Source organism: Cydia splendana, chromosome 3 (assembly GCF_910591565.1).
Source record: "Cydia splendana chromosome 3, ilCydSple1.2, whole genome shotgun sequence".
Taxonomy (NCBI): domain Eukaryota; kingdom Metazoa; phylum Arthropoda; class Insecta; order Lepidoptera; family Tortricidae; genus Cydia; species Cydia splendana.
In genome coordinates this window covers 20,106,578-20,133,039 of record NC_085962.1, presented here as the reverse complement: position 1 = coordinate 20,133,039, position 26,462 = coordinate 20,106,578, and the positions used below count along the sequence as shown (strand labels likewise).

General features: G+C 36.8%; 1 protein-coding gene across 1 annotated transcript in view; it reads left to right on the top strand.

Annotated features, from left to right (window-relative positions):
* The first annotated feature begins 5,521 nt into the window (after positions 1-5,521).
* Positions 5,522-26,462, top strand: part of LOC134789388 (paired mesoderm homeobox protein 2B-like) — a 60,666-nt gene continuing 39,725 nt past the window's right edge. The window contains exon 1 of the mRNA XM_063760020.1: positions 5,522-6,271. Within this exon, the coding sequence (XP_063616090.1) occupies positions 6,043-6,271 (229 nt within the window). The 5' untranslated portion in view covers positions 5,522-6,042. The remainder of the gene's footprint in view (positions 6,272-26,462) is intronic.

The following is a 26,462-nucleotide window of genomic DNA, read 5'->3' as shown; positions in this document are numbered from 1 at the left end:
ACCTACACACTGCTGTCGTATCGGGGTCGGGGTGACCCGAGACTCAGGTCCTTATAATTAATTGTTGTGTTTGTGTAGGTACGTCTTAATTTAATTTAATTTAAGTTATTCATATCATATTGTATTATGTAATTAGTTTTAAATGTATAAATCACATAATGGATTATTTCTGGAATAAATTAATTTCATTCATTCATTCATCCATTCATTCATTCATTCATTACGCGCCTCTGACACATAAGGTCTTGTTGATATACTTTTGGAACGTTGGCTTGTAAAGATGTACCTATATGTGAACTCGACCATAAGTACCTAACATATAAAATTTGAAGATTCATGAAGTGCCTATAACATCCCACCAAAAACATTTCATGTAAAGTGTTGCCAAGACTAGGCGCATAAAGCTTTTACACTAAAAAGTTTTCAGATCCCGTAGTAGGTACCAAGACTTTTACTCTGTAAGTCCTAACTTTATAAACTCTAACTGTATAAAGCCAACATCTTGGTCAAACAGTACGGCTTGGCAGTTTCGTTGCTGCCATATTTATGAACACTTTCAGAATTTGTAAGACCTGTGTTACTACTTTGTGCAAAAAGTTCATCCCAGGGAGTGTTTATGTGATTGCAACGAAACGGCTTAGTTTTACTCTGTATAAAAGTCTTGGTACCTACTACGGGATCTGAAAACTTTTTAGTGTAAAAGCTTTATGCGCCTAGTCTTGGCAACACTTTACATGAAATGTTTTTGGTGGGATTTCATTCATTTTTGTAAGAGTTGATATACCAGTTAGAAATGACATACTCGTTTATAGAACCTACGATTTAGACTCACTTGTTTTAAGTCACTCGCGCGACACATCGCGAAACATGTCGAGCGAGTGACTTAAAACAAGTGAGTCTAAACCGTAAAATTATTCACTCTTAGTATGTCTCACAACAGTTTAAATTCGACTTTATTACCAACTAAACTAAACTTCAACACAAACCCCACCTTTTAATTTTAATAAAATAATACATTAATTAACTGCACATAATACGAGTACTTGACGTTGGTTTGGTACCTGACTGAAGTGCTCGAGAATCCTTTCCTCAACTTGCACTGGCACGATCCCGTGCAATCGTGCATGGCCCTTTCTGGCTGACCAGGAGCGATTGGCCTATTCACACGAACTCGCTGAAAAGCCGCTGTTATCAATAGAGCATTGTGTGGATGTTGTCAATTTGGGAAGTGTTTCCGATAAAGCCTTAAGCCTTGAGCTGCAGTTCCACGTGTATTAACAACTCTCGAACATCGAAACCCATTTTAAAGAAAATCTAATACCAGTTTTGCTAATTTTTTGATTTGTTTAGACAACCCGACGTGTTGATGACTTTTGAAATTGTCATGTCACAGTTTACAAAAAACTCTTTATTTACTGTATTAGAACCTCCATACAGTCATGAGCGCAATGATATGGACGACAATAATTTTGTGATAGTTGTCTCAGTTTTTTACCCCCGTTCCCGAAACGACAATAGGGAATATTACGCAAAACTCTGCGTAGAGGGCGTCACTAGCTCAATCACATGGCCTACCATGAAACACGACAGTCGAAAGTCCGGTTTCTGCCTCTCTATCACTCTTGCCTATTCGATCGATACAGAAGCATATATAACGAAATTTAGATTTTTGCGTTTCGCGGTAGGCCACCTGTAAACAAATCGCATTGATGCATCAATGTCATAGTGAAAACTTGTAAAAAACTGTTTAAGGCCTAGTATGTATAAGTTACTCTATGGTTAAGTAGGTGCACTAGTGCTGCACTCTGGCGGCAGAACATTGCAGTAATACTCCCTATTGTATGTATTACAAATTGTATGATTCTAGAAATTAAAAAAAAATATTTACATAATCGGGACTGTTTTTAATGTCCCAAGCGTTAACGAAGGCCTCTGATTCAGCTTACTCAACCGATTACTGTGAATTTTGTGTTCTCGTGTAATTTTTTACCATTTTTGGCGTAATGGTACGGAACCCTTCGAGCGCGGCGAGTCCGACTCGCACTAGGCCGGTTATTTAGTAAATTAAAATTTGTACTATTTTGTATTGACCAAGCGAGTGCGAAGTGCGAGTTAAGCGTATCCGTTTCAGTTCGGCAAAAATATTTTCTTGTCTCCGGCTGTTCTCCTGTACAAGGTATGGTTCCATCTTTTCGAGTGATCATCATCTTGGTGACACTTTTTAATATTTAACAAATTTAACACATATCAGTGAAAGAATAAGGATCAAAGTTAAATGGCGTTCTAAAAGTTTTAAACATCTGTCGAAAGATGGCAGTAAAATCCCTATGACAATCCGCCTCTATTTCAAATTCGCTTTGTAGCCTTTGTAGGAAGCAAAGACATATGTAACTCCGTATAAGATGAATAAAGTCTAAGAAAAAAACGTGCCTCGGAAATCAAGAAAAAGTCATTCTCGGATAGATGGCGCACACACCTTTGGCCTATGGTCGGCTAGATGGCGTTGACGACACCGTTTTATATTTAACAATTTTAACACATAGGTATCAGTGAATGAACATGGGTCAAAATTATATAAAAATAATAAAATAATTTATCCATATATATAAATATTTTCGATAGTTTTATACGTTTTCATTTTGAGTTTTAGTCGTGTGTCGATAGATGGCAGTAAATTTACTGTGACTACAAAATTTACTATGACAGGACCCCTCTATACTATCTATTCTCTTTGGTAGGAAGTAAGGTTTTGAAAAGTTTACGACAAGAAACAGTGCCAATATAGAGGGCGCTACTTGGCTGGTTTAGGTGAAGCTGGTTCAAATCTGCACTTCGAAAACTTTTTGGTTTTTTTATTGTCGTTTCTTTATTAGCACTCCGATCACTGCTACCACACAAAATTTCACGATTCTAGTACTTCAGGAACCAATGTTTTCAGGTTTACAGCAAGTTTTAGGTACCTCCATTTCAAGGGGTTGTAGGGCTAAAGTTACAGATTTCTCATCACCATATGTGTTAGCATACAGACCTATCTTTACATGCCAAATTTCAGCCTTCTAGGTCTTCAGGAAGTAGTCTGTATTTTCTATGACACGAATTTCATATGGTTCGGACAGTGAAAATTAAAGAATCTATAAAATTTTAAGTAAAATAGGTAGCGTAATAAAACTTGGTGTTTTTGATAAGTCCACTAACCAGATAGTATACAAAAAATTTCAGCCCTCTAGCATTATCCAAGCCGAAACTACGAGGGTTCGAAAATACGACGAAACGTGCCGAGAAAAGATATGCACTGCCTTTTGCCCTTTGTCTCGTCTTGGCGGGGGCACGGCCGTGCCCCCAGATATAAAATTTGAAGATTCATGAAGTGCCTAAGTCAAGTTAGATCACAGAGTCGGGGAGTTCTGACTTGAGCAGCGTCTCGAGAGGGGGGTGATGAAATGCAACCTTGTTTACATTGTACTTTTAGCGCACAGAGGTAGGGGAGAGAAGCTTAAAGCGGGTAGGCGCTGTTTTATTGCGAAATTATATAATAAGTAGGTAATATGCCCGACGATTTTTTATATATAAGTAATGATTAGGTGAACACTCCTGAATGTTTGTAAATTCTGATCGGGCACCAGAGATAATTATAATTTAACTACCTAGATGCAAAATAAATTGTCGAATTTGTTAAAACTATGAAAGGAATGTGAATTCGAAAAGTAGTAAGGTATTATAATGTTATTTTTGTATTATGAAAATGATAAGAGTTCGGGCGTTCTTTTTTACGTTTTTAATTTTATTATTGTTAACTAATACCTGCTCTGGGGCAAAGCTGGTAGAGTTAGACCAAGAAAAGTCTGCCGCGATTTTGATAGCCCACGCAGTGCAAGTGTTATTTACACGTCGTAATTTCAAAGAAGTTTGTCGTTTAAAAAGCACTGCGTGGGCTATCAAAATCGCTGCAGATTTTTCTCGGTCTGACTCTACCTAATTGATCTGCTTTGATACAATTCTATTTTTTTTATACAATCCCATCAAATTATGAATAAAAATGAATAAGAAAAAAAAACGTAAAGACAGTTTTGATTGAGACGGTATTGTGAATTTCCACACTAAGTTTGACAATTACTGATAAAATAGGTGTACCTAAGATTATTACTTATTTGTATAAATATAACTTAATGTAGGTACCATGTTTAAGCAAATAAATCATTATCTTATGTTCCCTTATCTTCAAAATTTTTTTTTGAGACGGTAATAAGATAACTACAGTGGAATCCGTTTATTATGAAACCGCATATACTGACCAACCGCTTACTATGACGTAATTACTGTGCGAAGTTTGGTTTTCATATAAAATTCTTTGTGACAAATTCGGATAAGATGACTTCGCTTATACTGACAAACCGCTTACTATGACCTATAAATCCTATTTTCATGAAATTATGTCCGGTTATACTGACACATTTCACACATTTGCTGGTTTTCGTGGCCGTCCCCACGTTTTTCCCTGCGAGGACGTTTGGTGCATGCGACGTGTGTGGCGTTTAAGTTATTTTTAGTTTTGATTCTCGGTGACAAGTTAATAATTGGTACATGGTTAATAAAACATCATGTCTCACAACGGACTTTGAGATTAATTTGGAAAAATTAACAAAAATAAGAAGTTAATCAACTATGCTTTATATGACATCCGCTTAGTATGACGTATTTGTCACTTCCCTTCGATGTCATTATAAGCGGATTCTACTGTACACCTCATATTTAGATTTGTGATTGGATTATCGTCGTTTGTATTGCTTACCTGCTTTAGGCTAGGGTATAAAACGGATATTTGGATAGTCATATTTTTTTGTACATACCTTAATAATGATTCTAGGTACAAAATAAGACAATATTTATGTCTTTTATTAAATTTCGATAACTATTCTGTCGAATAGAATGAAAGAAGTTTGTATAATCAAAGAAAAACTAAAACTTTCAGGCCTTCTCCTTTAGCTTACCCGCTTTATGCCTCCCTCCCCAAAGTAATTTTAGCGGGTAGCCATTACAAATGTGGAACTTTTTATGTTTGCATGTTTGTTCCACCATCACGCAAAAACGGATTACTATGAAATTTGGCATTTGGAAATTTTATCCAACATTCATTTCCTAAGTGGGTAGGTTCAGAGGGGTGGGCAGTACCTATAGGTACCTACCGACCTTCCATACGCGGACGAAGTCGCGGGTAGAGGCTAGTTTACAATAAAACCCATAACACTTTTAAAGTGTTTTAAGTATCTTAGTAAGCCACAAAAAAAAACTCATTAAATAAATGATGATTATGTCAACAAAACACAATGCTTTTCGTTAAATTTTTTTGCAAAAAAGGTTTACAACTAAACCACCAAGTTTTCAATGTTTATAGAAGCGCTACTCCGATACAAAAATTGGTCTGCACACATGTTCGGGAAAACAATTAAAACCCTTCGGGCGCGACAAGGACGAAGCATCACAACTTTTGGTTGATATTTTATCTTTTTACCTCTTACTGCCATAAAGCAAGTTTACAGGAACTTACGAACAAGCCCAGCAAATTTAAATACCTAAAGCCATTCATTAAGTACCTGGATCGTTAATTACAACTTTTTTATTTTCCTCAATGACAAAGGAACAGTCGGCGAAAAGAAAAGTAGACAAGTGTCGTGACACGCACCCCTCGAGGAACGAAGAGCGGGGGAATGCGGCCAGCCTATCGCCGCGCGGAACGGAGCCTCCAGCGGCGCCCATTGGCGCGCCCGCAGGGGGTGCGCGCCCCGCCCCGTCCTCGAAGCTCGCCCTTATTGAATTAGGCTTATCATTCGATTTCGAGTGGGGCGAGAGCGCGGTCCTGCGCTGGCAAAAACTAACGTTGCGATCCGATACCATCTGTAATCGGCATAATTCGATATACTCGCGGCTCATCCAATTATGTGGTTGTGAGCCTTCGCGCTTCCTGACAGAAGACGCACGCGCCCCGCGCGGCGCGGCGCTCTGCCGCCGGTCTTTGGTCCATGTGAAGATCAGATCAGAGTGACCATGGAGTACGGGTACTTGAGCGGTGCTGGTGGTGGGTTCGAAGGCGGCTGCCTGGGCTCGGGCGGCGGCGAGCTGTCGTGGGGCGAGCTGGCGTCGTGCGGGCAGATGTCGCAGGCCGCGTACCGGTACCAGGGCATGCGCTACCAGCCGCCGCCGCCGCAGTGCGCGCGCCCGCAGGACCAGGCCATGAGGAACCACCACATTTTCCCTCCGGCTATGAACTTGCAACGTAAGTTTTTGAACACGTTATTGGTCGACTATGGCTTACTTGCCGACGCGTGTTTTTCAAAAATGAAATTATCCATTAACGGAACGAGACAAGTTTGTTTTAGAAATTAGATAGTTACTAACCTACCCTCCCTATTATTTATTTACAGAACACTTCCTTCTTAGGTATTCTTCGTCCTAACTCTTGACAAAGTGGTTAAGATGCAGTAGATTCAGAAAGCGGAGTTTTAAAAAATTCGTAATGCTAATTTATTTGGATCACAAGAAATGAAATAAATATTTTGTAGGTATTTTATTCATATATCTATAATAGGGTGCCAATGGAATTTAATAAAATCATAAGATATTTTCTTAACGCGTACCTGTATTTCTAAATGTAAACCAGTAGGTAGTAGGTACTTCTACCGACGGACTAAAATCTTAGGTTTTCTTATTAGGTTTTTTGTTATTAACCTGGCTTTATTTTATTTATTCTTAGAAAATACTGTTACCTATTATTTAGGTAACCGGGCCATACACATTTTTTAGCAAACTCGTTCGCGTCTTTCCTGTAGACATCGCAAATATAAGGTTATTTTTACGCGGCACCTTTACAGGCGGGATACATATTTTCAGTACTTGAGACTCAAATAAGAATAAAAATAATCTTAAAAAAAAAGTAAAACCGACTTCAAAAAGGATAAAATAATATATTATCCCGTTTTATATGTCCTAAGCAACTGAAACGTATGAAGTCGGTGTCAATAAGCCAAATAGTTACAATACTGGTTATAATTTAAACTACATCAGGGTTGGCGTTCGATTTGACGGGGTGTTGGCTCTTTTAAAATTTGGGTTGGCACCGACTTCATACGTTTCAGTTGCTTAGGGCATATAAAACGGGATAATATATTATTTTATCTTTTTTGAAGTCAGTTTTACTTTTTTTTAAAGATTAATTTTATTTGGCACGTATTTAACCGGTCAACTATTAATTGAATTTGAGTAGTTTAAAAAAATAGAAATGGGTACTAAAATTAATAGATCGGTACCAAAAACAGAGCCCTAAAATATATCAATAAGAGACAACATTTTAATGCCGTTACAGCTTTTGTTTATTTTTAGGCAGGTACCAAATATTTATTTGGCAACTGAATGATTATATTGGAGACCGTTTATGAAGCACATTTTATAAAGAAAACGGCTATCTATTAATTAAAAAATGAAGTTCTTTAAAATATTTTGTTTGGTCACTACACGGTCAACCTAACATGCTCCTCCTCGTTTCGCTCGTCGTCGCACCTATCTTTTGACTCTTGCAGAACACCGTGATAACTATTGAAATTAGTAATTAAAAATGTAAAGACCTAACGGTATAATGACCATTAAGTGTTTCATGATTAGGAATTTCGACTATAAGTATAGGTACTGACCATTCGTAAATAAATTTGTGTTGTTTTGTGGATTAGGAAATTTGTCAATTTAAAGTTAGTACTTTCAACACTAGGCTCAACGAAACCTAGTGGTATGCATAATATGTTTAAATTATTTAAAAATTGAGTGTTTAAAGCTTATGTTAATAGTGATCGTTATCAACGTGCTGTATTGGTAGCAAAGTATGGTTGACAAAAAAACAAATAAGCAAGTATTTAAAAAATTGTATATTTCACAAATTATGAGATTTATACACCGTGTTTTTATTGAATTCCGTTAACTTCGGGATATGGTTAAGTACGTTTAAGAGAACTAAATGGCATTGTTAATTTTCAAAAACAATTTTTTTTTTGCTATAAAAAAAAAGCTTAAAAGTACTTAAATGTAGCATATAGCGTTGTTGTAACACGGGCATTACATTTAACTCAACCAAACAATTGAAATCTGTGACATATCAATGTCATTTCGAACATCGATCGGCCGAGATTGTACTTAAGTTTAGTAGCAAATGTATAAACTCATTCTAAACACTAATCAATATGTAAACCGGCCCTAAGGCAAGTGTACACGCTTGTAGAGGCCTTATAGGAAAAAAATAAATTATTGATAATATCTCCGAAATGGAGTTAATTAGAATATCGATGTCTTTGAGAAAGTTACTTGATTTAAGCTCAGGAATGCACCCTTGAAATTAACGGAAATAAAAAAAAAACACGGTGTATACATATTTATAATCACTTATCCAAATTATACTGAATAAACGACTAAAATTTGCTCAACAGATTTCGCTGTCAGTCGTTCATGTCGATTGGAAAAAATCCATTTTAACCCTCTGCGACTGATATCCGGTCTATCAGACACCGCCAAATTTTTTTTTGTTGCTATGTCGGCGTACGGCGCGATGTAGTTCTGTCTCGCTCATTACCTTCCTCAAACGACTTTCTCTATTTTTTTTTAAGTATAAATATAATGTTCAAAAGAAGGAAAATGAATGAAGTTACTTGAAGTTGTTGATTGTTAAGTTTTTTTTAATTTTTTTGTTAGCCTAAGTACAAATTGTAAGAAGCTGTGATCTCATTAAAATGTATTATATATTTCTTATGTATTTTATTTTAACCTTTTTTACAATTGAATTTATTAAATTATAAATGGATTGATTGTTATATAAAACAATAGTTACCATTTTGCCATTAGTTTATTTTTAATGAATTATCGAAAATGAGGTCTGATAGACACCACATCAGTAGAATCTCTCTAAAAAAGTCACCACAGTTGCAGAGGGTTAAATAGCTAAATGACCTTTCTACGTTAATAGAAGTCACAGCAAGGTTAATTTAAGTCTCTAAAATATTGCACGCATCTATAGTTGTATTTTTATGACATTTAATGTCATAAAAATACAACATTGTTTTAAAAATATATTAGGGCGGAAAAGGTTTTGTACCGTAAAGAGTTATATCTAGAGGTGTAATCCTAAGATAAGTATTTATTTTATAGTTAAGAACAAGTGAATATTCAAATGTATTTGTTTTTTTCTGCCAACCATACCCTCTGCTACGAAAACTGCACGTTGATAACGATCACTACAGTTAATTATGTATATAGGTAGGTATCTTAAGTATTCTGTACAACAACCAAGTTTTATGATCGCTTTACAATATTAGTTGCCAACTTATTATTTTAGACGCCAGTCTATCAATTCAAATTCCCTATATTTCTTTTGGGTGGCTTGATTTTCTTGCCAGTTTTTTAATAATAATATGATGCTTAAATTTGAGGCTAATATAAATTTATTGGCTCTAAAATATTAATGCACAGCCAAATTATATTATTATATGCCCAGTGAAAGTTCCTGTTTAATATTTTAGTTGCCCGGTTAATAATAAGCCTTTTTATTTTATCCTTTTTGAAGTCGTTTCTTCTTTTTTTAAACGTTTTAGGGTTCCGTTCCCAAAGGGTAAAAACAGGACCCTATTACTAAGACTCCACTGTCCGTCTGTCCGTTTGCCCAGTAATTTTTTTATACGTCATGGTATTTCTTTTTTCAATCGTAAGTTCCGTTCTGGTCTTCATCAGCAGTTCAACTTTATAAAATGGCACTTTTAAATTGTAAATGCTTAGTTAGTTGATGAAAATACAAACATCGCTGTAATAATATATGTAATATACTTCTAAGATTTGAGGAGTTCCCTCAATCCCTCATGGGATCCATCATCAGACTAAACCTTGATAGAAATATTCTTTATAAATCTTACTGATCAAGTAAACTTAACGAAGAGGATAAATCGCCACAGTGAACTATGCATCGTTAAAGAGTTCCGTTCTGTTCTTCATCTGCGTGGTCTCCACTCGAGCACTTTTTGACCCCATCGGCCATCTTCTCTGCGTGCAATGTGGCCTGCCCATTGCCACTTCAGCTTGCTAATCCGGTGGGCTATGTCGGTGACTTTAGTTCGTCTACGGATCTCCTCATTTCTGATTTGATCACGTAGAGAAACTCCGAGCATAGCCCTCTCCATAGCTCGTTGAGCGACTTTGAGTTTTGAGATGAGGCCGATAGTGAAAGACCACGTTTCGGAGCCGTAAGTCATCACTGGTAACACACATTGATTAAAGACTTTCGTCTTGAGGCACTGAGGTATGTCGGACGAAAAGACATTACGTAGTTTCCCGAACGCTGCCCAACCGAGTTGGATTCGGCGGTTGACCTCTTTCTCGAAGTTGGACCTACCTAATTGGACTACTTGTCCTAGGTAGATGTACGAGTCAACAACTTCGAGTACCGAGTTCCCAACAGAGACTGGGATGGGCACAACATGTGCCCATTTTTCATACAAAATAAATATTATCTTCAATGGACGCCATCGCCACGCCATATCATTGTGATTGACGTTGCTTGTCACGCCTCAAACATAACAAAATTCGCAATACATTGCGTCGTAGAATAAACTTTAAAGTGTATTAAAAATCAAACCACAAGTTATTTTTAAAAGTCGCTGAACAAATGTTGGTCAGTATGAGGAGTACAGCCTACTGTTTAATTTTTTGCTCATATTACAGGCCACACCTGGTATACCAATAAAAATACGGTCGAATTGATAACCTCCTCCTTTTTTTTGATGTCGGTTAAAAACGGGATATCTACGTACCAGAGTCGTTAACTTTTATTGTATTGTCCACAGAAGTGACTTTTTTTCTAAAATGTGTTTGACCCAACTAGGTAGGTATGCAAGAAAAGAAGAAGAACGCACCGAGGCTCCGCAATTCAGATTTGGAAAAATTACAGGACTACTCTAGGCTAGGAGGATGACGATATATGGATGTTTTAGTATTTTCTATTTAGGATTCCTTAGACAAAATGACAAAACAAAACGTTATACTTAGATTCGTCATGTCCTGTGATACAGACACTATTCGTTTTTAACCGACTTCAAAAACAGGAGGATGTTTTATCAATTCAATCGTTTTCTTTTCGGAATCCGTCATTTCTAAACTGAGTTGGAAAAATATTATTTTTTTGTTTGAAAGTAGATAATTCGAAGTCAGTTCTATTTTTGTAAAAACCTAGTGGGACGGAATGAGGAATTGAGGGAAATCCTCAAATCTTGAAAAAAAAACGCGGTATAGTACCCGAACAGCAAAACTGACAGCGTTATGTCTCTGAAATGGACAGCTTTCTTTCTTTCTTATCGAACCGGTTGACATTCGGTTCGACAGTTGACGATTTCAAGATTTGGCTTGGCACCGACTTCACACCAGTTGCTAGCGCATACTAAAAGGATAAAGTATAGTAGTCTCCGTCAGATATTTTAGGAATTCAAGATTTCAAGTCACATTTAAAATAAAAACATTCAGTCGAACTAATAAAATTCACCTATTCTAAGTAGTTATTACATTTTACAAGCTTGGTGTCACATCTCCAAATGTTGTTAGTAGGTACCTAAATGTTGGTAAATGACAAAAAATATAAACGCCACATTTTACGGTGACTTATAAATTATTCAGATTCCAAGTTTCAGAAGTTACTCGACCATGACAGTCAATGTACTGAAAGTCCTACAAGCTCAAGGGTAAACACTTCGAAAGGTTGAGGTAGGCAACTCTTTTTTTAGAAATTGACACATGCCACTTAAGTGATCGGGGATCCTTCAGCGAAAGTATACGAGTACGATGTACCTAGAAGAAATCGTTTTCATTTGGTGAAGTTGCGACGGTCACGACACAAAGAGTGGTGCTGGGCGGGGCGGGCGGCCGCGGGGGTGCGCGGCGCGCCGGGGGGAGCATTCTCGCCGCGTGAGCGATTGCGCCCCTAATTGGCAGCGGCGTCCGCGAGAATCTTGAGGGGAGGACAGCAAAGCTCGAGCGAGCCTTCTCTACCGTCTTGCATGACCCTCCCCCCGCTTCCGCGAACTCGAGCGTTGCCTCACCCCCGCCGGCGCCCTGAAGCACGATAACTCACAGCGGGCGCTCACGTAATCTCGAGTAAGCTCGGATTATGCCCGTTAATCATGCGGAAATTAATTACAAGTTTGCGTATTAATTGTAGTACAATTACAAGAATTACGGTTAAGATTAAGATGATTCTTGTTTGGATGTTGTGGCTATTGTTATAGAATTGTATCTTTAAAATTAAACAATCACAACAACATCATTAATGTTACGTAGGTACATATTACATTGTCTCTCTTTTTAGGGTTCCGTACCCAAAGGGTAAAAACGGGACCCTATCACTAAGACTCCACTGTCCGTCTTTCCGTCCGTCTGTCTGTCACCAGGCTGTAATTCAATCGTGATAGCTAGACAGTTTTCACAGACGATATATTTCTGTTTTCATTTTGTCTAAAAACAAAATAAAATAAATATATATGTAGGGCTCCCATACCACAAACGTGATTTTTTTGCCGTTTTTTGCGCAATGGTACGGAACCCTTCGTACGCGAGTCCGACTCGCACTTGGCCGGTTTTTCAACAAAGCGAGCTACGTATGTAGTAGATGTTTACATAATAAAGAGGGCGAGCGTTTCGGAATCGGTAAGAATAACCCGATATTGTCATTTCTATTCTCATGTCGCCTTTGTATGCAAGTGGACGGGTTAATTCGATTTGGTGCGAACACCGAGGGCAATATTTTATCGCATCATGTGATCTATTCTGTCCCAGTATAGTATAGTAGAGTGGGTCATAAAAAAGGCAATATCTCACAGTTGAGCTGCGCCGGGAGCCGCGATCGTAACTTCTACAATGTTACTGCGGTACACTCGACGAAAGAACACACTTTTATTTTAGAAAAGGAATTGTTTTCCTTTAAAGAACATTGTATATCGTGCGAATAATGCTCGATGTGGCTCTTCCCGTCCACGGCACACAAACTATTCCTCGATACGCTGGCTTTTCACTATACGACTTTTATTTTGGAAAATGCTAGAATCAATGGATATTATTGGTTAGATAGGTTACCTACTACCTAATAACTTGTTATGAAGGTCCGTAATGTTAATGTTAGTTATATGTACCTAGTTTGTAAGACCTATTTCGTAAGCAATTAATTGTGAATGCCATGTATGGCAGATTCCAGCGCACACTTTTTTTGTGTATTCATATGTACTGAAATAATGTATTTACCTAAAATCGTACAAAATAAATATCATAAGAAGTAAATGGGATTTCCGTTAAATTTTACTTCAATGTACTTATGTACCTACTGAATGACTTTCTTTAATTTAGTAACTAACGTACCTAGGTACTTGCTGATACTTACTTACATGTTACTTTTCCATTTGTTACTCATTGGTACCTATTGATGTTTTATATCCTTGGTCATAGAAACGCGAAAGTCTAGTATTTGCAAATACCGGGTGTGGCCTGTAACATGAGCAAAAAATTAAACTGTAGGCTGTACTCCTCATACTGACCAACATTTGTTCAGCGACTTTTAAAAATAACTTATGGTTTGATTTTTAATACACTTTAAAGTTTATTCTAAGACGCAATGTATTGCGAATTTTGTTATGTTTAAGGCGTGACAAGCAACGTCAATCACAATGATATGGCGTGGCGATGGCGTCCATTGAAGATAATATTTATTTTGTATGAAAAATAGGGAGTCTAAATAGTTCATAATTTTTAAAAGTTGTTAAACAAAAGTGTCACCGTTTGAGGAGTACAATCTATGTTTTAATTCTTTGCTCGTGTTACAGGCCACACCCGGTATCAAAAGGATACTTATATTATAAGCTCATGTCATGTGACAAAGCCCATTGTAGTTAAAATAATATGATCGTAAGATACTGTAAAGTAAATAAGATTAATTTAAAATTAATAAGACGCAGATCGAATAAATCCATTCTTTTTTAAAGCATCGGTGTACGTATATTTAAGTGCACGAAAGATACTAACCAAAAAGGTATTACAAATATTTGTTGCACATACCTATCTGTAGAAAATAGGATATTAACTAAATGCGACATGCACTGTGGACGATGTAAAAATGTAAAAATGAGATCACAGTATGAGATCAATTATTAAAATTCAAAATATTAGATAATTGTATAAATGAGTAGGTAAACTGTATTTTCCATTCTCAGCAACCGATAGATCAGCTACGATAAAAACGGTTTACAAGTAATGCAAGTAACGTTAGAGCCTATAAAAGCTTACAGCAATGTACAGGGGCAATATGTTTTATATTACAAATAAACATATGGGTAAATTTACGTAATGGCTGCCGTAAAACCGTTTCCCGCGAGCGGGTCGTTGGCGAGTGGGTAAACGTAAAAATTATAGCCGCTGTTATTGTAATTCGGAACACTCGCCGGTTACTACCTTTATCGATGAAAAATTTGACCGTCCATAAATATTAAAACCTAAAATGCAACGATAAACTTTATGTACTAGCAATTAGGGCGACATGTTACATACCTATGTATTAGAAAATTATAAAATATGCTTCAGATACAAGAAATCAATTAGACAGAATCACATTGCAGTGCCATCACGCTCGCAGCGCTAAGTCGTAGCATGATAAGATTTTTCCGGCATGTGTCGAAATATGGCTCGTATATTTTAATAAGTACCTACATTATTTTGTTAATTCCATTACCTTTTGTGAAACGTGGAAAACTGGAAATGTGGCTTGTATTATGAAACGTACACTGGAAGCGGCAAATCAAAAGGCGGTTGTTTTCACCGATTGTTATTTCTGAAATAGTTGTCTCACAAAATAAATTTTCTTTCACGCGTAAATGTATCGATACCATAAGGAAACTCTTTGATCCCTACTCAATCTAGTTCTGCTTAAAAACCGCTGACGGCCTCGCAATATTCAGCAAACCCGAGTCGGAGTCAACAACCAGGCGTGATATATGAAGGCGACGATGCGGCAATAAGGCTTCTCAGTGCCTTCATTAATCTACGTGTAGGTAACCCTTTCGGCGGGGCGGGGCACTATCGGAAACTTCCAAAAACCATACACATTCTCTACAAATTTATTGCAAATTTAAGCCCTATTTTGGACCCACTAAGGGTGCTTTTACCTTATCGCGAATATTTGAGATAGGAAGTTGGGATAGTTGTAGCAATATGCCGCGATGACGCGCCGACGTTGTGCATTATGGATGCCCGCGAAGTTCGTGACGCGAGAAAAATGAACCACGGCCCGGCTAGATGGATGGCGATACAATTTACTGCGTGGATTTTTACGCATGATAACGCGATTCTGAAGGTTTTTGGTTAACATGTTTCCTTGTTTACCTCTAGCGGTAATCAGACATCCGATTTGCATGGGTTGTACGTTTAGAAACTTAGCATTTATATAAACGTTGTACTCAAATAAGATTATTAGCAACCTATCATGTTGGCGCCTTGGACTCCTTACCCGTACCACTAGTCACTGACAGCATCAAACACTGACATAATATACGATAGAGTAGGAATGTGCGGAAAGGTAAGAGTCGTAGAATATATGGGCTCCCTTGCAGTCTAGATACGACTCTTCTCTTTCCGCACAGATTCTAACGTCTACGTAATTTACTTTCTATACATCTCGCTCGCACTAATATGAAAAAAGTACGAGCGAGATGCATAGGTAGATAGTAAGTTACGTAAACGTTAGCGAATACTCGTATGTCAGTGTTGACACTGTCAGTAGCTCGTGGTAAGGGTGCTTATGTTATATTATTATATGATAACAATTAAATGAATCTAGCAATTCTTAGAAATGACGTTTTACCAAAAAAATAAGTAACAGTCTTCAAAACTTCTTTGAGGATAACTGTCGCTATAGGGAATCTTTTTTTATTGATTTAAAACAAATAAACAAACCGCCAGAAAAAAAAATTGGTAGGTACGTTTAACGTAAAATTCGGTTGAATACTTGAAAAGAATCTTTGGTCAATATTCAGTGACAATTTTGAATTGTTAATTAGATAATGTAGGTTTTATTTCACACCTGACCCCTCAGGGTAATCCAGCCTTTGACCTAAATGTAGTCATGTTTATAAAACCCGTTATCTTTACCTTTACCTGTAATTCCACGTACAAAGAAGCGAGTTCACTCCAGGCATCCCCCGTGAACGGCCCAGATCAGTCCTTAGCGCCCTTCAAGTCTCGCCGTCTGGTAATTAACCGAGGGGGCGGGGGTGGGAGGGGTGGTCTCGGATCATATCACCTGTGAATTAATTGGTAACTGACGATTAATTACGAACACGTGCGACTAACGTGTTGGTAAACACGGATTTGATGAAAGGCGGTAAAGGGCGTTGCGTGTCGATTGATTGTAAATTTGGATTTAGGCATAATTTGTAAATGTTGACACCGTCTTGATGTAATTTTTTGCCGTATTGCCTTTTCGGTATGCAACTTCTACAGTAAAAATATCGAAAAAAGTCAAGTTAGTATAAAGAAGTCGTCGTCCTCTTTCCTCTTTAAGTGCAAAGATTAGACGAGAGAGTTAACTGTACAAAACGCACGAAAACATCGGTTACTGTAGAAGTTACATACCTATTTAAAAACCAATGTCGTTTTGCGTTTCTAGATGTAATGTAGGTAACGTAAATGTTAGTTAGTTAATGGAAATTGACCAAGTGGACGATTTTTCAAAGCACATCTGTGGATACTATCATACGGCCTGCCTGATAGCAACTGATGGTAAGCGGTTAACCGTACATCTACAACGCCAAAGGCATCACATGCGCGATTCCTACCCTTTATAAATCTGTAGTAACACTCCTTTTCCTTTTTTCACTAATAGCAATAATTTTCATATTTTTTTAATTAAGAAAATATATCCACCAATCAAATTTCGGGTGCATACACAGTTTTTTCAATTAAAATTAATAAAAAAAAAACCACGACAACTATGCATATTGCATATTTATGCTTACTCATAATCGTATTGGCGTCATAATAAGCAACGTATTTATCAATAATTTCAATAAAGTACCATATTTAAATAAAATAATAAGAGACGATTAGGTGCTTATTTTAATACCTCAAGGAACTCAACTAACCACAACTTTGACGCTTCTCAAAACCGTCTCAAAAGTTAGAAGGGACCCTCCTTGTAGGTACCAGGTACATATATATAGGTATACATAGATAGGGAATCTTGCTATAAATATATAGAGTGCGGTAGGAAAACTCGTAGCGCGGGTTGTCGCGTGGGAGCGTATCGATCGTAGCCTTCGCTTCTACGGCGTAGCGCGGAGCTACGAGGCATGCTACGATTTTTTGCGAATTATTTCATTGTTGCAACAAGTTGCAGTTATAAAAATACTTTAATTTCTACTTAAGTACTTTGACTTTTGTCACTGCGGTGTAGATTATTTATAAACCCGGTCATGCATTTGTTAATACGTATTTCTAATTATTAGAAAAAACAAAAGTGAAAATATTTTTTTAAATTTTATTCTGCTCTGATAAAAAATTACCCAAGTAAAATCCTTACGGGCTAAAAAGCGGATACTACCTAAATTCATGTCAAAATTAGGTACCTTAATTCAATGTCAGAACATTTGTGTTACATAACGTAGTATACCTACTAAAAACATTCTTAAAAAAATATTCATAGTGTACAAATAACATGCCGTGCACATATAAAAATCCGAATATTAGGCGTAGATAACCGTTACCTTCTAATTCCATAGACGTAGTCTGAAAAGATTCGAAACTTATGTTCATACGTACATGTCTCAGAACTTTAAATAAAAGCACTTCATCTCCTTGGAACTTGAGTCAGGAATGTAAGCGTCAAATATTAATTAGCACAACAGGATCTTGTATTGCGTATTCAGCGAAAAGGACGTCCGGGAAGGCCGCAGACCGCAGGCTCACAACGACAATTACCTCAAATGAACCGGAATTAATCGAGCCTCGCTTCTTGGCCGAGCTGCGGTCTCATTTGCATTATTAATAGAACCTCCGTGGGCGGGGGGATGTGTCACTCCCCCCTCCCAACCTAATGAAGAGCATCTCGCCAAGATGTTTCCGTTCATAAGATGTTTAATTTGAGTTTGCGGATCGTGGGTCAGAACGCCCGCTTATTGTTATGGCGTGAGCGTTTTAAAATTTTACGACGGTTTTGTGTTTTTGTATCTCCGTTTCTGTTTATATCTGGTGTATTTTGAAGGATTTTTTGGATACCTTTGTAGGATATGGAGCTAGCGCTAAACTTGTTACGCTTGTAAGGTGCGCATATCAAAACTTCCGAGAAAATGTAAGCGAGTCTTTCAAAATCTGTTTCATCTTAACATTCCCCGAAACTAAATATTTAACTAGAATTGAAAATATGGCATGCTATTTGCGCCTAATACTCCATTACTTAAACAAACTCAATTTGTTTATGTTTTTCTATCGAAGAGTTCCTTTGGCTACCTTCAGACTGCATCATCAGATCATCTCCATGTTATCTAATTATTCCATTATCATCGGAAATTCGGAATTATGCCAAAGAACCGTGTCCCGGAAAGTATGGGTTCTGGGCCATGTCGCGTCCCGAAGTAACTTATATGTCATTAGCGAGTGCATAGCCTATATCGATAGAATTTATCGTTCTTATGAGCGTATTTGGTGGGCATACCTTGTTAGCAAAAAAGTCTACTGCCTTATAATGGGGTGGCTGCAGCAACCCATTTCATTTGTAAAAATTACACCTGTAATTTATCTGTAAAATATTAAAACATTGTATTCATACTTTTCAAATGCCAGATTCAGTTTTTTTTAACATTTTAAAATGTTTGACTTTGACCATAATTCAATTTAAATGGAAATCGTCACCGCCACGCGCTACAAATTATTATTCACAAAAAAAATATATTAGTGTCTATTATAAAGTGATATTTTTTAGGATGAGGAATAAATGAGCTAACTTGTCCAATTTTTTATTTAGTACAAATCGCCACACTGTGATTGTAAAGGCCAAAATTGTCCTAACAAATGACATATAATTTTAATATTTTGTGCAAAAATCAGTTTATTTGTATGAAAAGATAAAACAATTATTTCAAAACTGAATTCCACGTCCCTAAATTATACAAAAATGATATATAACTTGCCCTAGTTGCTAAGAGCATGAAGATATATAGCATAGATTGGACCTGGGGAACCGACCATTTCCCCTCTCCCCTTCTTTTTGGGACACGGTACGATCTCGTCGCCACCGGGCCAAATCAGCACATTACTTGATAATAAGGGTATGAAAGGCATCTAACACAACCAATAAAACGTCCATGAACAGATATGGAAGACATAATTTATAAGATTTGACAATATTCATGAAGAATCTTCAGATATATAAACGGCAATTAAGCCACCAGTGTTGGGTTCCCTATAATCATATGCCCACTTCGATTAACAATGAAACTATTTTTCCGTGAATGTACTCGTAAACCCCTATCCGTTAGTATGCGATTCATTAATGGACGCACCATGGCCCAAATCGGGACACGTTTCTTTCAGTTCAAATAGATACCGGGAAGTAACAGAGTTTTAAGTAACAGGATTTGAAGGACGTACCTATACCTAAATAATGTTGTAATAAATGTAGCTAAGCAATTTTAACATATTTCCTGGTAAGTACAGATGTAGTGAATAATTATTTTGCATCGTATTTTATCGGAAACTTTCGTATTTGTCATGCTACTTCAGTCAACCTCAGTACACCTCAGTAAATAGCAAGACACGTTCGTAGGTACGTTTCCGTGAAAATACTATGGAAAATAATTATGCACTACATCTCTGCAGAATGTATTGTGTTGAGAGTAAAATCGGTTGCTCTTGACGACCCTCTCTCATTAACCACGGTTTAAGCCGTCGTGAAGACCATTCTATAGATAGGTACTTAAATGTGATCTATATTATTCGTTTCATCCTATATGTATTTTTCATAGACACGTAATGGATATAAATATATTATTACATTCAATCGACTATTTGGTTTTATCACTAGTTTGCGATAGGAACCTCTTTATTTTTTATACGATTGATAAATGTCAAATACCTGAACAAAGTACCAAATAAACAACATAAATAAGTATTTGTAGAAGATAATGAATCTACCAATGAGTTTTTCTAGTAGCTTTTCGGTGAAGCAAAACATCGTGAGGAAACCGGACTAATCCCAATAAGGCCTAGTTTCCCCTCTGGGTTGGAAGGTCAGATGGCAGTCGCTTTCGTAAAAACTAGTGCCTACGTCAAATCATGGGATTAGTTGTCAAGCGGACCCCAGGCTCCTATGTGAGCCGTGGCAAAATGCCGGGATAACGCGAGGAAGAAGAAGAAGTAGAAGCTAATGAATCGAGCGGTAGGTATTTACCGGCGCACGAGCGCCGTGAGGGGTACTGGAGGGGAGCCGAAAATGGCCGCTTCCCTCGTACCTGCCTTAATACTCCAGTAAAGATACGGTTACGTTAAACATTAATTAGTAATAGGCAATTTTTTTTTTATTCCTGTTCTTTAGATCATTTTAAGATACTTTATTTTCGAATCCAACAAACTTTCTGTCCGGAAGTAGGTAAAAAAAAATAGTTTAAAAAAAGAGCCGTTCTTGTTTGTTAAAAATAGTAATAGTATTTTTAGTTCGTAAACGTGACGAAAATAATATTTATAATGAGTCGACAATGGAATCAGTCAAAATATTAACACGGAAAATAACTAATTCAATAAATGGCGGGGCCTCACGGATATACGTCGTAACTTGATATAAAAAAAAAGTAATAATTAGGTCTTTGATTGAATTACCATAAAACTACCTCATTAAGCTATTTATCCGAGAATCCGACATCAATATTATTTGTATCACTTGTATATATATTTACGCCTTAAACATGCTAGAAAAAATGGTTATAGATATAATTTCTTGCAGACTTTGTTCTGATAACGTTCAAAGTGATATTCAATACATAATCACACAAAAATATGGTCAATGTAATAAATATGTGCATTTTAATAAATTTCTCTAAATGAAACTACCAAATTTGAACTCTTTGCGCTAATGCTAAGGATTACATTTCCTTGCGGCGCGCGGGGACAGTTTCAATGCGGGCGGTGGCGGGAGTTCGTGCCAAGGACGCGTGGATAGTATGTAGGTAAGTATGTACTTACCTACAAGTTGCTACAAGTGACAGGCCAATTCGAACGTGCGCGGGCGTCTCGCTCGCACCAAATATTTGTGCGGCGAAGTCTGAGCAAAATGAACGCGCGTGTGAATGATAGCTGATTAAAAATAACTGATATCATTTCCAATATTATTGGTTGATGTTCAAATTATATTCGTAATTATATACGTCAATTATGACCCACTACAAAAATAAAAATTGCGCATGACTATCTATCGTTCTTATTTAATTTCAGAATGGCATGGTGTGGAGTGGCATTATAAAAGGAATACTTATTATCGTAGTCATTTGACAGTTTTGGTGACACTTTCTCATTCTGTCACAGCGAAGTGTGTAGGCCCACTCTTTAATTCGATATTAACGTCTATCCAACAACTTTGTCAGTAGAAAAAGGCGCGAAATTCAAATTTTCTATGAGACAATAACCCTTCGCGCCTAAGCGTCTGTAGACTTTTTTTTTTCAACAAACGTATTATATTGACTATTTCGTGCTCTTTCAATTCATAGTTTACGTTCCATAATAAGTATAACAGTAAGTTCCATAATAAGTATAACATAGTATAATAAGAGTCGACGTGAAATATATGTTTACACTTTTGCACCTTACTCCTTTGCAATAACTTACCATATTCGGAACCTAAGAATAAATAATATTGAGAGTGGCAACACTGTCGTAGGGGCCTATTCATAAATTTAAGTCATTTCAAATTTGGGGGGGGGGGGGTCTGGACATCGGATGATGGTAGCATGACGCAGGAGGAAACGGTGTCATTCGAAGCATGATTTTTTGATGATTTTAGGGGTGGGGGGGGGGCGACAAAAATCGTCAAAAATAGATGACGTCCTGTATGGAGCCCCTAGGTCGTATTGTCTTTTTCTAGCATATACCTCCCTCTCTCCCCCACACCACACAGGCAGGTTGCTTTGTCAGTTATACAAGACAAATTTTCAAGTGATTGTCTCAAAATTATACATATTTGCACCATGCAGGATTAAAACTTTAGGTTCCGAATAGAGATGCACCGGATATTCGGTTACTATCCGGTATCCTATCTCGCCCTTATTTTAATATCCGGACGGATACCGGATACTAAAATAAGGGTACTAAATAACTATGCTTGATATCGGAATATAATCGTACTCGATTATTGTTTTAAAACAATTTAAACGTTCCATTCACTAGCTCGCGCACTAATTTCGTACCTAGTGATAGACCTATATACCGCGCGAAAGTTCATTACGAAACAGGCCAAAACTTCCACAATGCGCACCTGAAAAACCTGAATATTTCCGCCGGCCGAATATTCGGTATTCAGCCGCCGAATATTCCTATGGTCAGGCCGTACATCCGGTATCCTGTATGCGGTCAAACAACTATCCGTTGCATCTGTAGTTCCGAATATGATAAGTTATTTAATTAGCGTTTTATTTTTGTGTAAATGCTGTCATTAAACAGCTGTACTGATATTCGGAACATAAGAATAATATTGAAACATGTTTGTTATCGCCTGGTGGTGGGAAGACGCCAAACCAATGTGATTATACATATCCTATGATATACTTATTATGTGTATGTAATATAATTATATTATGAGTGTTTAATTAATTATGTAGTACGTACACCCTTTATTGTAACACCTGTGAGGAGAGAGATATTTAGTAAAGTATACAACTTGACAGGTACATTTTGTAAAATTAACATTTATTGTATTTATTTATTTATTTCAAATAACAAATTGCACCTTACAGCTAATGCCAAAGCGGCACAATTTGGAACACATTAACAACATAAAGCATTTTTAACATTATTTATAACAATACAATATACAGCTAAGACACATGTATTCATTATGGTATGCTACTCTTAGGCATCTCTCTTTCTAATATCCTCTTGCACTTTCACATCACTATTCCGGATCGTTTTTATTTGCTAGATAATTTAATGGTCAACTATAGTACATTGTAGGAGAGGACGGAAAACCGCTAAAAGATGGACGAGTGAGTTTGAGGGCCGACACGTTGGTGGAGGCCCTCGAATAATACGACTCCATCTTTAGCGTTTCCGGCCGAGGCATTACATAGTGCTTTTCACGACTACTGCGAGGAAATAAGGAAACATTTGGATAACTATAAGTAATAGCCCGCGATTTCTCTGGTAGCAAATTACTAGCCACTGCCTGTGCTGTCTCTTGAATTTCGGTAGGCGTCAGCGTAAGAATATCATTTTCTTCACTAGAAGAACTCATTTTTATAGCGAGCGTAGATACGTGTTTCTTATATTTTATAGTACTATCCAATTCAGTGAGAATTTTCCGATCCCGCCTTTTTTCTTTTTTATCACATTTAAGAGGCGTTTTTATGTTGTTTGCTTCAAACCGACTCTAAACTTAGAAGCGTTTTTGCTAAAAAACCACAAACAGCTACAAAAGTAAAAAACGCCTTAAGCGTGAATCGAATGAACTGACTGAATGAATGAATAGTTTGACATTTCGTTTTTTTTTTTAAACAAGAAATTGGTCCTATAAATAACCTAAATTTATTTTTGAAGGAAAAAGTTGCGCCAAAAAAGACCTTTTATTGATTTTTATGTTTTAAATTATACTCATTGCTGTAGCGAATAGTGTTGAGTCGCTCACTCCCGAGGCACCTCATTTGTACCACTCATTTTGTTAATTTGTCGCAGTACTTCATACCGCAAAAATGTCTTACTTCACTCCTCTATTCATTTTACTCATTTACTCGAGCGCATCACAAACACCTCTTGCCACACAAATCATTCACACACTTCAAATTTCAAAAAAACTCTTATCCTTTCAAATTCACTCGCGAACCTCAAAAACTCATACACTCCTCACAACTTGCAAAAGAGTCCCTGGATGGCACGAGGTGCTCGCCTGCTCGCCGACATTCAAAACTCAAAATGTCTCAAATGAAGAAACGAGTAATGGCCCACACTGTCAACTGCCGAACTACAAACCTTATTGCAACGACAAAAGGTCCACCGAGAAATGCGTTGAGTTTGTACCACTCACTGCCTCTCTGTGACATGAACACCTCAAAAATCCTTTCAAAATGAAACAATGAATTAGAAATACCCAAAGAGGGAGTGAGACAGACACGCGCCGTACTTCAATATCGCCTCGCGTCACCACCGAAAATACGTTAAAAATTAAACACAAAAGACAACAAGCGTAAGCGCTGCAAGCTTTCATACATCTTAAGCCTTTTTGATTCTAACTTACTTGTCAAAATGGCGCGAGGAATCAGTCACCAAAAGGAAGTTCGACGTGTTGCTTCTCTGTTGCACTTGTAAATTCGTACGTAAGTGTGACAGGGAGGCAACATGACGAACATGGATCGCGGTACGCACTCTGTATACCAGACAGGCATTTACGAAGCTTGCTTAGAAACAGTAATCCTTTAGTGACTAAAATATTATTGAAATAAATTACTGTAGCGTACACAATATATGATCATTTCAATAAGTTTCAAGTTTATTAAATAAAAAGTAAGTATAATTTGCATAGGTAAAATAAACATGTAGATGTAAATTATAACGATTTGAATTTGCAATACTTTTTATTAACATTATTTGTAAACGTTTATGATTTTGACATATTTATATTTATTTTGTTCGTACGTCGTAGCTAATTTTAGTTCTCTAATACCTAATACCTAGTGATAATTCTTATAATTATACCAAAATAACCAAATATGGACATCGTTTTCGCCATTAAATTTACCCGCGGATCTTCCTTGGTGCCTTTTGCATGAAAAAATTAAATGTAAATGTAGCCGGCGGCGGCCGGCGCGAATGGTGCTTTGTTTAATATCATATTGATGATATTACTGTTAAATTATCTGAGGTGGTAAGTTTGTCACTTCTATATAATAATGACTTGTGAAAATATTGAATTTGTTCTCCTTAGTTTGTTAAAAATGTGGTAGTTTTATGGTTAATAGGTACAAGACTTATGAAATATATCACTACATATTATGAAACAAAGTCCCCCGCCGCGTCTGTCTGTATGTGTGTTTGTTTGTATGTTCGCGATAAACTCAAAAACGACTGGACGGATTTTCATGCGGTTTTCACCTATCAATAGAGTGATTCTTCAGGAAGGTTTAGGTGTATGTATAATTTGCTAACCCGTGCGAAGCCGGAGCGGGTTGCTCTCGCTAGTGATTATTATACTTAAAATTATATCAAGTAGCAAGGAGGAGGACTAAACAATCTAACAATAAAAAAGAGCTAAATTAGAACAAGTTTCATAAAAGCAGCAAATTAAGTTACTATGTGGGATCTTTCTCCTATAAGTTATATTCTTAACCTCCAGAATTGCACTCCTTAATTATTATTATTTATTTATTTATAAAGGAAGTGATGAATACATAAATATGTATATACATTAAATATTTTTGTCACCATTGGCCCGTTGGATTAATAGAATAGTCGACGCTGAAAATATGCTAGTACCTCACCTCATTTGAAGTAAGACATTATAACACCTCATTTTAGAAAATGAGGTACTCATACAAACTCATTTTAAATTGATGTCCTACCCATCACTAGTAGCGAACTGTCACCAATGACAGATGATGATAATAATGAAACATTGTAGTAGTGGTGGTTCAGGTGCTACAGCTACTACTATTACCACATCCACTTACCACTACTATTACTACTAGCTATTGCCACATTTCCGAACAGTGGCGTGAAAAATTTAATTATTTATTTCACACCAGCTCGGAAAGGCTTACTTTGCACTTCAAAAACTGAGAGCAAAGTTTCATTTTATTCACAAGTGAGGCAAAGGAATCAAATGCAAATTTTGAGTTGTTTTCTTATGTTTGCTGGTAGAATTGACTTTTAAATCATAAATATTTAATAAAATTCATTTGTATTTGATTTTGTATGATATTTTTACATTTAATATTTGCTTTGGGTTGGTGTGGTGAAACATTTTGTGTTTCACTTGGGGCAAATTTTGTTTAACCCTCGTGCTTTGAAACCCTCGCAACGCTCAAGATTCCATGTTTCGAATGTTTTACTTGCTCAAGTATCAATATTAGCACGAGCGGTTAAACAACAACTTTGCCCCCTTGTAAAATAAATAACTATTTCAATATAGTCATTAGTCAGCTAAACTGAGGTACAAATTCAAAAAC